Genomic DNA, 15912 nt, shown 5'->3' on the forward strand with positions numbered 1-15912 from the left:
CGACGAGTGTTAACCATAATTGCAAAATATGAGGATATACACAATAAACACACAAACTCTAACGACCTATGCTAACAAATTACAAACTGAAAATTTTAAAAGATAAAACAGAGTGCAAGAAAGGAAATACCACACAAAACACGATGAAATGTGACGAAATGGAAAACTACGTCAAATGTACGTACAAGGGCAGAATCATAATTTGGCACAAACAAACCCGAATTGGAAAACTAAATGCACACCATAGTTGGAAATGATGATAGAATGAAAGTGGTATATTCGAAAGTAAAAACGGTCGATTGTAAGGGGTATTTTTGGAAACAAAACCGAAAATTGGTATGGAATTTGGGGGCTTTTAGTGTGAGGCCAAAATTAAAAAATCGATTGATGGAACTTGGAAGAATGATGCTGGGAATGGTGATTGTGTGGTCAATTTGTTGAAAAATCAACAAAATTTGGAGATTTTGGATGAAAGTTAAAAAAGCTAGGGTTTAGGGTTTAATGAGATTTGGGGGGATTTAGGGTAAAATGTGGTGTTTTTGGAAGGGGATTTTGGCTTAAAACAAGTAAAAATGATGTGGGGAATTGATTGGATGCAAAAATTTTGAGTTTAAAGTGGATTAAGGCAAGGTTGTAGCAAATCGATGGAGAGAAAAACGAATGAGGGTTGGAGATTTTGTGAGAAAAAAATGAAGGAAGGGCTGCCCTTATACATTGGACTTCGCCAATTCGATCGATTGAATTTTTAAGAATTTGATCGACCAAATTTTACAGCAAATTTGGTTGACCGAATTTTACAATTCAACAGTCAAATTTGCAAAATCCTAGTCAACTTGTTTTATGCATTTTGTGTTCTCAATTTGAACATAAATGAGTCGAAATGAATCAACTATGCACTGTTGATTCAACATGCATGAAAAGGAATGTAATTTGATGCAAAAACATGATGAAAATTTAAATCAAACATATTAAATCAATGCAAAAATAATTGATACAAAAAGAAACATCAAATATGATCAAATATTAAAATGAAGCATAAAACATATATTGACATTTTCAATTCAACCAAAACACCATAACCACAATGATATGTAAGTGCAAATGCTAATATAGTGATTCCATGATCGCAAGCTCATCTCTAATTTTGCAAAAACATTCTTCCTCAAGAGGTTTTGTAAAAATATCCGCAAATTGATTTTCGATGGATATAAAGTCAAGACAAATATCACCCTTTTGAACATGGTCTCAAATAAAATGATATCTAATTTCTATATGCTTGGTTTGAAAGTGTTGAATAGGATTTTTGGATAAGCTAATGGCACTTGTGTTGTCACACAAGATTGGAGTTTTAGATAGGCTAACTTTATAATCCCTAAGGGTTTGTTGCATCGACAAGGCTTGAGCACAATAACTACCGGTGGCAATATATTCCGCTTTCGCAGTCGATAAAGCGGCGAAATTTTGTTTTCTTGAAAACCATGAAACTAATGTATGACCTAGAAAATGATAAGTACCACTAGTACTTTTTCTATCGACTTGGCTTCCGACAAAGTCGGTATCCGAATAGCTCACTAGGTCAAAAGATGTTTCTCTAGGATACCATAAGCCTAAAAATCTAGTGCCATATAAATATTTGAAGATTCTTTTAAGGGCTTTTAAATGAGATTCCTTATGACATGATTGGAATCGAGCACATAAGCACACTAAACATAATATCGGGTCTACTAATGGGTAAATATAAAAAAGAGCCAATCATACCTTTATACATTTTAATATCAATGTTTGACCTATTTTCATCTTTGGTGAGCTTGATAGTTAAACTTATTGGTGTGCTTGAGGCTTTTAGTCCTTCCATGCCAAACTTCTTTAATAAGTCCTTGATGTATGAAGATTGGTTGATGAAGATACCCTCTTTGCTTTGCTTAATATCAAGTCCGAGAAAATAGTTGAGTTCTCCTATCATGCTCATTTCAAATTTTTTGCTCATAAGATTAGAAAATTCTTCACATAGAGAGACATTAGTAGATCCAAAGATGATATCATCAACATAAATTTGAACCAAAAGTATATCATTTTCTTTTCTCTTAATAAACAATGTAGTATCTAATTTTCCAATGCAAAAACCTTTTTCAAGCAAGAATTTACTCAAATGTTCATACCATCTTCGAGGTGCTTGTTTTAAACCATAAGGAGCTTTTTGAAGTTTAAAAAAATGGTTTGGAAAATCATGGCTTTCAAACTCAAGAGGTTGTTCAACATAAACTTCCTCCATGATAAATCCATTTAAGAAGGTATTTTTGACATCCATTTGATATAAAATAAAATTTTTAGAATATGCAAATGCCAAAATCATCCTAATGGATTCTAGTCTAGCTACCGATGTCAAAGTCTCTTCAAAATCTATTCCCTCTTCTTGGTTATAGCCTTGAGCCACTAATCTAGCTTTATTTCTAACAACCATTCCGGATTCATCCATTTTGTTTCTAAAAACCCATTTTGTGTCAATAACGGATTGATGATCCAGATAAGGGACTAGTTCCCAAACATTATTTCTTTCGAATTGATTTAGTTCCTCTTGTATGGCTAAAATCCAAAACTCATCATTTAATACATCATAAAATGTTTTTGGTTCAAATTGTGAAAGAAATGCAAAATTATTACAAAGATTAAAGGATGATCTAGTTTTAACACCTTGATTTTCCTCACTAATAATTAATTCTTAAGGATAAGCATTTGCATACCTCCAAGCCTTAGAAAGACCTTTATCTTTATCTTCTTCATGTTTTGGCTCTTGTTTTGTTTCATCCTTAACATCATTTGGTGAATCATGAATTTCCATTTGGTCTCCATTCTTAACTTGATCATCATCAATATCAACTTGCACACTAGTTGATGGATTAAATTCATCAAAAATGAATTGCATGGATTCCTTGACTACTAGTGTCCTTTTGTTAAACACTCTATATGCTTTGCTAGATGATGAATATCTAAGAAAAATGCCAATGTTTGATTTTGAATCAAATTTTCCTAAGTTTTCTTTTGTGTTTAAAATAAAACATTTACATCCAAAAACTTTAAAATAACCAATATTTGGTTGTTTGTTTTTCCAAAGTTCATGTAGAGTTTTATCTAAAGATGGTCTTATTAAAACACGATTTAAAACATAGCATGTGGTGTTTACAGCTTCTGCCCAAAAATATTGAGGTAAAGTTTTTTCATTTAATATGGTTCTTGTTATCTCTTGAATTGTCCTATTCTTTCTTTCAACAACACCATTTTGTTGAGGAGTTCTAGGACAAGAGAATTGATGTTCAATACTATGCTCATCACAAAAGTTTTCAAATAAATGATTTTCAAATTCTCCTCTATGATCACTTCTAGTGCAAGAAATATGCATTTCTTTTTCTTTTTGAATTTTCTTGACAAGTTTCAAAAATGCATGGAGGGCTTCATCTTTTGATGCAAGAAAAAGTACCTAAGTGAATCTTGAAAAATCATAAACAATAACAAAAGCATAATGTTTTCCACTTAGGCTTGTGGTTTTTGAAGGACCAAAAAGATCAATATGAAGAAGTTTTAAAGGTCTGGATGTGGAAATATAAGTTTTACTTTTAAAATAATTTTTTGTTTGTTTGCCAAATTGACATGCATCACAAATTTTATCTTTAACAAAATATATTTTTGGAAGACCTTTGATAAGCTCTTTCTTGGAGATTTTTGAAATCAAGTCCATGCTAGCATGACCTAATCTTCTATGCCACAACCAACTATTTTCATGCAATGTAGAGAAACATAGATTTTCATGAGATGCATTTTTTAAATCTGTAGTATAAACATTTCCATTTCTATTTCTTACACAAATTGTTTTCTATTATTCATATTTTCTATAATACAACTATTTGGCTAAAAAACAACTCTAAATCCTTTATCACATAGTTGACTAATGCTAAGGATATTATGCTTAAGACTATCCACCGAAAGAAAATTTTCAATGATAATGTTAGAATTGTTACCAATATCTCCAATGCCAATAATTTTACCCTTTGCGTTGTCTTTAAAGGTGACATGTCCTCCATCTTTCTTACTTATTGTCGAGAAAAGTGAAATATCTCCAGTCATGTGTCTTGAGCAAGCACTATTGAGGAACCATTTGCTTTTCTTCCTTTTGTTTTTCGGTTCCTAAACACAATGAGAAATTCAAGAATTTGTTTTAGGTACCCAAATCATGTTGGGTCCCTGGTGCTTAGTTTTTGTTCCCTTAGGAACCCATACTTTCTTAGTGCCCATATGATGTTTCTTTTGAATTGGGCAAGATGATGAGATATGACCTTTATTTCCACAATAATTGCAAGTTATATTTGATTCATTTGAAGTTGAGGCTTTAACAAAATAATTTTTTAAGTATTTTGCTTTGATAAAAGGTTTATAATCAAGTTCTCTTTTGTTTAAAACTCCTTTTTGTATACCAAGCATTTTATCAAGAATATCCTTTTTATTTTTAAAATTTAAAACTATTTCACTTAAATCCTTTGCTCTCCTTTTTAAAACTTCAATTTCACTTTCTATAATTTCTTTTTTCTTTTTAGCTATGTAAAGATTATTTTCAAACTTTTGTTTTTCTTTTTCAAAAATAGAACACTTGTTTTCTTCATTTTCTTTTCCTTTAAGCTTCAAGATTTTTTGGTTAAGAGTTTCATTTTCCTTCTTTAAAGACTTATTTTCCTTTTCCAAGTTAAAATTTTTCTTTTTAAGCATTGTATTTTTAGACATACAAAGAGCAAGTTTTTCATTTATCTCTTCAAGTGATCATATAACTCTTCATATGAGGGGTTTTCATCTATCTCATCATCTATATCATCTAAATCATCACAAGTATTAGATGAGCTAGAGTTAATTACCTCATTATTTGTAATTGACATGAAACACATATTGGCTACTTCATTATCCTCTTTTTCAGATTCACTTTTGTCGCTATCATCCCACGTAGCCTTTATTGCTTTCTTTTTCAATCTACCAATTTTGAGGAGCGAACAATCATATTTGATGTGTCCTGACTTCTTAGATTTATAGCACACAACGTGTTCTCTCCTTTGTCTTTCTCATTTTTCACCTTTAGAAGCCTTTTTTTTGTGAAATTTCCATTTCTTCTTAGCTTTCTATTGCTTAAAAGCTTTCCAATCTTTCTAGTCAAGAGTGCAATGTCTTCATCTTCATCATTTGATGTCTCCTCTTCTTCTTCTAGGAACTTTTCATTCTTTTTGATGGATGATTTGAAGGCGATGCTCTTTTTCTTCTTCTCCACTTCTTCAATTTGTCGTTGCTTCATAGTAAGCTCATGAGTGAGAAGTGAACCTAAAAGCTCTTCAAGAGGTAGAGTCTTGACATCTTTTGCTTCTTCGATTGCTATCACTTTGGGATCTTAAGAATGAGGTAAACACCTAAGAAGTTTCTTGACATTTTCTTGGTTAGTATAAACTTTACCAAGATTTTTCAATTTATTCACAATAGTGATAAATCTATCAAACATGTCACTAATAGTTTCATTTTCATTCATCTTAAATAACTCGTATGAGTGTATGAGCATGCTAATTTTGATCTCCTTGATTTGTGAAGTCCTTTCATTTGACACCATCAATAATTCCCAAATTTCCTTAGCCGAGGTACAAACTTGTACTTTGTTAAAGTTATATTCATTTAATGCACAATATAACACATTCATAGCTCTAGCATGAATGACAATATTTTTCTTATCTTGAAGGGTCATTTCTTCCCTAGTTTTGGGCACTTGTTTTCCATCTACTTCTTTCATTGGAACAAAAGGTCTATCTTGCACTACATCATAGGCCACATAAGAACTAAACGTATATCAAGACTCCTTAAAAAAAGAGTTGTGATCATTTAACCTTCAATTATATGATGAATACAAATCATGTCTATTGGATAAGATGGCCAAAATGCCCTTTATTAACACAGTGAAAATATAACTGAACTGTTAGAAATCATACACAACAATATGTATGGGCCTATGATAGTGTATAGTAGATATATGGAAGCCTACTTTGTCATATTTATTGATAACTTCAATAGATATGGTTATGTATTTTTGATGAAACATAAGTTTGAATGCTTTGAAAAATTCAAATAATTCAAGAAAAAGGTAGAAAAGCAACTTGAAAAATAGATCAAAATCCTCCAAAGTGATCAAAGAAGTAAGTACCTAAGTACTGAATTTAGAAAATACTTGAAAGAAAACAGGATATTGTCTCAACTCACTCTTCCTAGTACACCATAATATAATGATGTATTTAAAAGGATGAATAAGTCCTTTATGGAAATGATTAGGTCCATAATGAGTTTCATAGATCTACCTATGTTTTTTGGGAGTCATGCCCTATAAACTGTTGTTTACACACTAAACCATGTCTTACCTAAATTTGTTGACAAAACTCTATGGGAGTTATAGACTAGGCGAAAGTCTAAGATTTGAGGTTGTGAAGCTTATGTCAAGAAATTGACTTCAAACAAGTTAAACATCAAATCCGAAAAGTGTATCTTTATGTTATACCCAAAGAAAACTAAAAGATACTACTTCTACCACTTAGAGGAGCAAAAAGTCTTTATTGCTCACATTGATGTCTTTCTTGAGAAAAAAATTTATTCTTTCCTAGAACTTGATGAAGTTATAATACTATAAGATACCAAAAATTCTAGACAAGACAATGAGCGATTGTAAATGGTTGATCATAGTAAGGAAGTTCCACCACTTCATATGGAACAACCTTAGCATGATAGAACAACTTTAGCTCACACAAGAGCTTCATAGGTTTACACAAGTACTTTATGAGCTAGAGCTGGCTTTCTCCTAACTCAGCAAAATGATGTGCTGGTCATTCATGATGATGAACTTATGACTTACGATAAGGTTGTTTTAAGTTTAGATTCTGAAAAATGGTTAGAAGTTAGGAAATTCAAAATAGACTCCATATATTAAAATCAAGTATAATCTCTAGTGGATACACCTGAAGGAGTAAAACTCATATGGTGCAAGTGGGTTTTCAAAAGGAAAACTAACATAGAAGGTAACATGCATATCTATAAAGCATGATTGGTTGTCAAAGGTTTCACTCAAAAGCATAACATTAACTATGATAAAACCTTTTGCCAATTGTTATGCTTAAGTTTTTTAGGATTATACTCGTTATAACAATTTATCTTCATAGGTGCAGCCCGATGTATGAAATCTTTTAGATAGATTTCAAGACTATTTTTGTGAATGATAACCTCATAAAGGACTTCTATTTGGTGCAGCCCGATGGTTTTGCTCTTGCTAGATAGACAAGCAAGGTTCACAAGCTGCAATAGTCCATTTATGAACTTAAGCAAGCTTCGAGGAGTTGAAACATTATTTTGATAAAATCATTCGTGCTCTTAGATTCATCAAAGATGAAGACGAACCGTATGCGTATAAAAAGGCCAGTGGGAGCATAATTGCATTTCTAATATTATATGTCGATGACATATTGATAATTGAAAATGACATATCAAACATGTAATCGGTAAAAGCTTGGTTATTCAAGTGTTTCTTCATAAAAGACTTGGAAAAAAAAGATTGATATTCTTAGAATCAAAATCTATCGAGATAGAACGCATGTGTTGATTGCTCTAAGTTAAAGCATGTATATACACAAGTACTGACTAGGTTCAATATGGAAGAATTCAAGAAAGAATTTATACCTATGTCCTATGGTATATATCTTTCAAAAGAGATGTGTCACATAGTTAAAACTTGTGCCAAAGCATGTGCTAAGTTAGCCTTCCCAGTCTCAGATACACAACAACAATTATATACGATGGTGGCTAGAGAAAAACAAAAGAAGGCAGTAGCACATAAATTAAATAAAAGAAAGTGTGAAATGTTGGAAAAAAGAACTATATTACGTCATGTTCTTGTTACAAATGTGATCTACACTTAGATATTTATAGGCACACAATTAGGAAAATTTCTACTTTGAAGATTTTAGACAAAGCCATTAAGGTATCTAAACACAAACTCTAATAAAGTCCTACAACTAAATATCTACACACCTTGGAATACTCTAAATAATGGCCCTATAAAGATCTATTGGCACATTCTGTAACTTGGGTTGACTATGTCGCCAGACATGTAGGTTAGATACGCTGGATTGAGGTTACCTCTTGACACATAATGCCACACTAGAGTTGAGTTTGTGCAAATTGTGTTGGAGCATCACATTATGCACTCATGACTGGCGACTCGTGCCATGTTACATGAGCTTCCTTATAGAGTATCTTCTCTTCCAAAGTATGTCACCAAAGTGGTCCCCCATGCTTGAGATTTTAAACTGAGGACTCTTTATTTGTTGTTTGTCTAGCAAGCCTCTTGAAATATTATTAGTTTATTCTCAAATGAAAGATGAAGTTTTCTAGAAAGGGATAATTTATTTTCCTTTCTGTTGATAATCTTATCTAGCTTCTGCATTAGATTATTTAATTTTATTTTAAGTGCCATCTCTCTTATGATGCTTTATTTGTGTATAAAATAAAATTATATATACTTATAATGAATATTAATTTATGTGTAATAATAATATATTATTATATAATTAAATAATTTTGAAATAAAGATAAAATAATACTAAATCAATCATTATTATTAATGCTCGTCTAAGTAAACTCTTTTTTGACAAGAATTGAGGTTTTATGACTAGTTGAAGTATTTAGACTCTCGAGGTAAGTTTCGAAGGATCCCTTTCCTCAGAGATGTCACCTTTCCATTGTAAATACTTCTCACTTTTAAAAGGGGACTCATATGAAACTTGAACCTCAATTACTCTCATTATAAAAATCATAATATTTTTTTATTCCTTTATTTAAATAAATTAATGATATATTTATTGCTAAAATTTGGTATTAAATCATTTCAAGCTTTATATCTTTTTAAAACTGTTACAATTATTTAAGCCAAACTATTTTTTTTTTTTTGTCAAACAATATTCATAAACAATAAAACAATATACACTAAAAATGTGTTATAAAATAGGCATAAATAATAATGTGTTAAATTATTTTAAGGGAAATTAAAATAATTACCCCAAAGATTAGGGGGCAAAGTAAAATTACCCCTAAATCTTAACATTAAATGAAATTGCCCCAAAATTGTGTAGAGACGAAAATACCCCTCCACTCAAAATTGCCCATAACCACGCGCACCACCGCCAAACACACGAAAACAGAAAATTTGAGTACACGTTTTCGCGCACTCGGCAACTTCGATTTCATTCGATGATTTTTCTGACGTTTCCAGCAATGAGGATGGACAAAAAGGTTAGTAAAACAACCCTTGTCATCTCTTTATGCATTTCGTTTCACGATTTGAGCGATTTGATGTGAAATTTGAGTGTTTAGCGTTAGGGTTTGGATTTGAAATTTTTGAAGAAAATGCTTGATTGTTTGCTGATTTTGATGAATTATCTTAGGGCTTTTGTGTTAGATTAGGTGTAGAGTTGATTTTTGTTGAAATGGAGTTTGAAAAACGAAGTTTGGGAGGTGAAATATGGCCACACGAATTCGGCAGTCACCACGCGAATGGCGCAGTGACCACAAGAATTCGTGTGGTGAGAATTGTCGAAGACAGGGTGGCGTTTTGCACTTTTCAAACTTCGTGGACTACACGGTATCGTGTGGTGAGGCATAATAGAAATTGGAAAAACTCGTTAACAAGCGAAATTGCAATCAACCCCCCTAATTCGTGCAATTGGCGCGCGAATTCGCGTGGTGGAAGCGCGAGTTCGCGTGGTTGACGCAAATTTGCGTGGTGGGGGCAAATTACGATTTTCCAGAGTTATCCAGCATGCATTTCCTGTGGTTGGAATCAGGGGGCAGAATGCGATTGTATTAAATTTTAGGGCTTTTTTGATATTGTCTATATGGTATCAAATTGAAATTTAGCCATCTTAAGGTTTTTTGACGTGTAGAATTCGAATTTGATATCTGTTTTTTCGAATAAGGCCTCTATGTATAGAATTGAATAATTTATTTCCTAAAATTTATATAATTTAATATAATTGTAATTTAATTTTCATACAGGGAGCTGTACAAAAGAGAGAAAGGGACGAAAGCAGAGATGAATTGCGATTTCCTCTCGAAAAACCCTTCAAGGCTCAAGTTACTGCATGTGGATATAGAGATGTGGGAGCCGTGATAAAAAAATTATTAACAGAGAGGCAATTACAAATGTTTCGACATACTTGTTTCAGAAACTTCCTGGACTTGAAGGATAGTCGATTTAGTGGGGTTCTAATACATTCCTTTATCCTTCGAACAGTAAATAAGGTGACCTCGGGAGAGGAGTTATGGTTTCGGGTTTATGATGTGGATGTCAGATTCAATGCATATGAGTTTACTATTATGACCGCCTTCGATTCAGTCATCTAGTAGATATCAACCTCTACATTCCATCAAAGGCCACAGATCGGATCCTCCAGACATATTTTCACGGGTGTAAATCAATTACATATGCTGATCTGAGCCGTGTTTTCCAGCAGAGACCGTGGGGGGAGGATGACACTGATGCAGTGAAGTTATCACTATTGTTTTATCTTCACTTTAGGTTGTTAGGGAGTGATTTGAGGAAAACAATTCCCCAGAAGATATTACAATTAGTTGATCATCTTGATGGGTTTAATGCATACCAGTGTGGAGTATGAGTGTGGCAGATGACATATCGCTCTATATGCGATAACATCTCCCAAATTTCTATAGATTCCGATCTGAAAAAGAAAAAGGAAAACCAGTTTAAACAGTATGACATCATGGGATTTCCACTAGCGTTTTAGGTAATTATGGTATTTATTAATTCAAATAAAAAATTTGTGTTTAAAATAAAATTAGTTTAATATGATTGTAAATATATACAATAACCGATTTATATTGATATTGCAGTTTTAGATTTATAAGACGCTGTTTATTTCGATGGGTAGATATGTTGCCGATTGTAGGAGCAACCCGGATGTTGAGTTGACACATGAAAGACATTCCAAGATGAGATTTTATCTCAGCTATCTTCACTGGAGATACAGTAAGTACTAATTTATTAAGCATTAACATATACTCTGGATATAAGAATAATGACTACTGAAAATAAATATTTTGTAGGATGATGTTAATTTTCCATTAGATTTATCTCCAGTTGAGAGAGATACGGAGTGGTATGAGGATATCGTCCGATATACAAGGGTGTCAGATAGTCGATCTTCTTTGGTGTCAGGAGATGCACCATCGAGTCCTTGTGACATTAGTTCTCTGATCATTGCTCCTTTTCCTGTTGATGCTCGTGTTCAGCCCCCTCTCACGTGCTCGATTAGCAACCCTGTCGAGGAGCTTATATCACTAGATCCCATGCCTAGGCCCCCTACCACTGAGCACATATCACCGGATCCCGTACCTATGCCCCCTACCACTGAGCAGATATCAGATGATCCTCCTGTCACTGGACCAGATTTCTCCATTCATCACTTCGATGCTGCATTTGCTCGATGGGGAAATCTTATTTTAGCTCGACTTACTGGGTTAGAGACTAAGATGAAGGATAGGTTTAGTGGCATTGAGGGTAGGATGACTCTTATGGAGGATAGACTAAGTCGTATTGTGGATATGATGACTCGTACGGAGGCCAAACGATCTCATCACCATACAGATACTGTCGGACAGGTAAAAAAGTTAATACTTTACATGATATTTTTTCTATTTATATACGCAATCATATAAACCTTATAATAATTGTACATGATATTACAGCCTTCTCGGGACGATGGTGACAGACTATTGACAGGGGCTTTCACGTTCCTGTCTCTATCTATTGTCGATGTGAGTGCTAATTGCTTCGAGTATTTTATTACTTTTAAAATAAATTTTAATCTGTTAAAATTATTACAGCGTCAATTGTTTGATGAGAGACCATCGAGAAGATATGATATTAACTCTTGATATTGGCAATTATATATCATCGCATGAGGTCTTCTCGATGGCACCTTCTACGATGGTTCAAGTAATTAAAACATCCTTTTGAAATAAATGTTATATCTGAATTCTTTGATTGTACATCTATTAATCCCGTTAAATATAACTCTTCGATTAATTAATATTAATTGCTAATACTGATACAAGATGTCGACGACGATGGATCACTTCACATGAGGTCTTCTCCGTCGACACCTTCTGTGATTATTCCGGTTAGTATAACATAGATATACAATATTATATCTCATTTACACATCTGTGGTTTGATTTTCTCTAAACTTGTTATTATTGACATTGTGACAGCAGCCTGACGTTTCTGCAGCTGCATTGATTACGGATCCCATTGTGACATCTGTTTCGACATTAGAGGTACGTACATTGTATAATGAATACTTTGTTATTTTTTTGTTCAATAGTTTGATTTACTAATATTAAATGTTAATGTTGTCATAGGATATTACCGATGTCGATCGATCACCACATGAGGATGCTCCAGTATCGCTTTGGGAGGACGTTGAGGTGAAGTGCCAAAAATTTCATCTATTAATTGTTACATTTGTTAATTTCAATAGTCGTTTAACCTTTCTATCCTGTTACAATAGGATCTTTGTTTGGTCTATCTTAACACTCCAAGCAAAGGAAAACAGGTGATCGATATTGTTTCCCAGGATGATGAGGTCACTGATGATGTTGTTGAGATCTCTGCACACGAGGACCAGGAGCAGGTAATTGAATTTTCAAGAAATTTAATAACTACAATTGAAATAATTTATCATCCCATTTAGTCAATTCATGTATTTGAATGCAGCCGATCCCGAAAGAAAATGTATTCGATATAGCTTCACTTGCGGATTCTCTAGCTATGACTCCAGCATTACAGAAGGTGTTAAAAAGTTTAGATTTTTAATAAATTTATTAAGTTCAGTTGGAATAATTTATTATTCATTTTACCTAACATATTATTTTTTTTTGTGTAGTATTTTTGTACAGTTTGTGGTAGGATTGTCAAGAAGGGACCCCTCATTCGTAGTCCATACACGAATCCTCTTAAACCACGAATCCAACAGACGAGACCACCTGTGCAGTTATTAAGCATTGAGCGTGAGGAAATATTCAAGAAGTGGTATGCAGAGCTGAACTTGTTCGAGAAACATCATGTGTATGACATAGGTGAGAGGACCAAAATTACATTTTGGGGTACACTCATGGACACCTCCAGATGGTTGTCTGACGAGGTGAGTTCACTTTAACAAATAAATTTCGTAATTTGGTTAGATAATCCTTTTATGGCCTGATGACGTTATATCTTTTGTTTTTTCAGCATGTTGATTCGTTCTTGGGGTTATTACGTCGACGCTAACATGATGATACTATGAATGTTCGACAGAACTGGACGACGATTTTAAGTTGCTTTGTTGGATACATCCCTCATGAGTATGCGGCCTGGACGAGAGATCCAGAAAGCTACCAGTTCCCTCTGCTCTTTACACGTATGATGGATGTAGATTACCCACCTGAGTTACATTTACAACCTTGGGGTATGATCGATGAGGTTAGTATTCGAATCTCAAGTACCTTTCGAAGAATAATAGATTAAGATCTAACTACAATTATATCAACGTGTGCAGATTTTTATCCCAATAAACTTTGATAATGCTCATTGGGTAGCAGGGGTGTTGGATTTGAAAGAGTGGAAGATTATAGTTTATGACTCCTTACAGAGTTTCACTACTGACCCGAAGCTATTTAGATGAAAGATGTTGGGATATACTTCGATGATACCATATTTACTAGCTGCGACATCATTTTGGGCACTCACGCGTCGGAGTCCACGGGATGATCTATTTGTACTATATAGGGTGGTGGATATACCGTAGCAGGCACCCCTATCAGGTGACTGTGGGGTGCTCATGTTACGATACATCGAGTGTTTAGCACTTCACTGATTGTTGTCCTTTGAGGGGAAGGACTTGTTATGCCTGCACACTCGTTTAGGCATGCAACTATATTTTCAGGATATTGATTGACGATTATTTTATATGTTATTTGTATTTTTATATATCTTTATTTATTTATTTGTATATATGTTTACCCATATATTGATTCATTTATATGCATTTGTCTTTTATATAGTTACCGTGAACAACAAATATAATGGAAAAAAACGACGTAAAAAGATAACATCTTATAGTCAGAATTTGTCCTCTGCAACAATCACAAGCATTAGGTTTACAGAAACAAGTACAAATACAACATTTATATTAAAATTAACAGCCACAAACATTGGAGTTACAGAAACAAGTGCAAAAACAACATATATATTAAAATTAACAAGTACAATTAACAGATGCAACTATTTTCCATCTTTCTTCTTTTTTCTTGAACTTGATGGTACAGAACTAGGTACTGGAATAGAGCTTCTGTAATTTTGTCTTGTATGTCCTGGTTGGTGACATCGGCTACAGATAAGTTGTTCAATAACCTCTTATTGAGAAGGACGTCTGTTTTTATTAACTGGACGACCTACACAACGACGATGCACATACTGTGGGTGGATAACACGTGCCCCCTCCAGATGAATCCACTTTGACTGATCTCCCAATGAATTAACTGCATCCACATAAATTATATGATAAAAAGTTGTGCTGTAGTATGGATTAACCCATTGAATGCAGGTTGTGAGCTTCATATATCTGGCTACAGCAATAACATGCATACAGGGAATCTGTGATAACTGGAATTTTCTACAAGTGCATGTACACTCTGTCAGGTCGACCAGGGCATCATATTGGCCACTATTGAGGACCTGGTATCGATCAGATGTTATTGAACGCACCTCCAAGTTTGAAGATTTTCGTACACGTTTTGCGATCTTATCTTTAACCCAAGGTGTGACTGGACTGGTACAAACATCTGTAAATCATATAAATATAAACACATTTGCTTACTAATCAAATATAAGTTTAGTAACACGCAATTATAACATATTATAATATTGAATATGAACTTACTGGCATGATTTCTTCTTTCATAAAACCATCGTTACAATGTATCTCTGATAAACTCGATCAGCATCGTAATAGGTAAGCCTCGAGCGTGTCTAACCAAAGTATTAAACGACTCAGCAAATTTGGTAGTCATTACATTGTACCTATGCCCTGGAAAATATGCTCGTGCCCATCGCTCGAAACCAACCTCGCACAGGTATGAGGCTGCCTCAGGGTGCATATACGCCAGTGACTTCATTACTTACTGGAATTCATACTTTGTGTATGCCTTAGCTGTTTTCCAATACATCCATGTGACTTTGGCATTTTTCTTATACTTGGACCGGATGTTACAATAGAGGTGGTGACAACAATAACCGTGGTGTACACTTGGGAATACTTTAGCCATTGCAGAAAATATGTTGACATGTCGATCTGAAATAATGGCTAAATGAGGTACCTCACCAATACAATCCCTCAGCTTTGTTAAAAACCAACACCATGTGTCATGATCTTCCTTAGGACCAATCCCAAAAGCAACTGGATATATCTTATTATTCCCATCTAATGCAACAGTAATAAATAGTTGACCTAGATATCTACCTTTTAAGAAAGCAGCATCAATACAAATAACTGGTCAAATATGTTGCTGAAATACATGGATACTACAACCGAATGCCATGTAAAAGTATTTAAATCGATTGTGCTCATTCGTTAATGTATGTGTCACCGTCCCTAGATTACAACGTTCTAAATTGAGGCAATACTCCGGTAGTAACATAAACGACTCTTTTAGTATCCCCTTCAATGATTAAAGCGCCCAATTTCTCGCCCACCATGCTTGTGTGTATGATATATCAATTTTATATCGGTCGGCGATATCAGC

General features: G+C 33.8%; 1 protein-coding gene across 1 annotated transcript; it reads right to left on the reverse strand.

Annotated features, from left to right (window-relative positions):
* Positions 1 to 14524: 14524 nt before the first annotated feature.
* Positions 14525 to 15285, reverse strand: LOC123203403. The gene is made up of 2 exons (XM_044619768.1): positions 15086 to 15285; positions 14525 to 14939 (listed from the first exon to the last, which is right to left on the reverse strand). The coding sequence occupies exons 1-2, from the start codon at positions 15283 to 15285 to the stop codon at positions 14525 to 14527; spliced, it is 615 nt and encodes a 204-aa protein (XP_044475703.1).
* Between the last annotated feature and the right edge of the window lie 627 nt (positions 15286 to 15912).

Source organism: Mangifera indica, chromosome 19 (genome assembly GCF_011075055.1).
Source record: "Mangifera indica cultivar Alphonso chromosome 19, CATAS_Mindica_2.1, whole genome shotgun sequence".
Classification (NCBI taxonomy): Eukaryota; Viridiplantae; Streptophyta; class Magnoliopsida; order Sapindales; family Anacardiaceae; genus Mangifera; species Mangifera indica.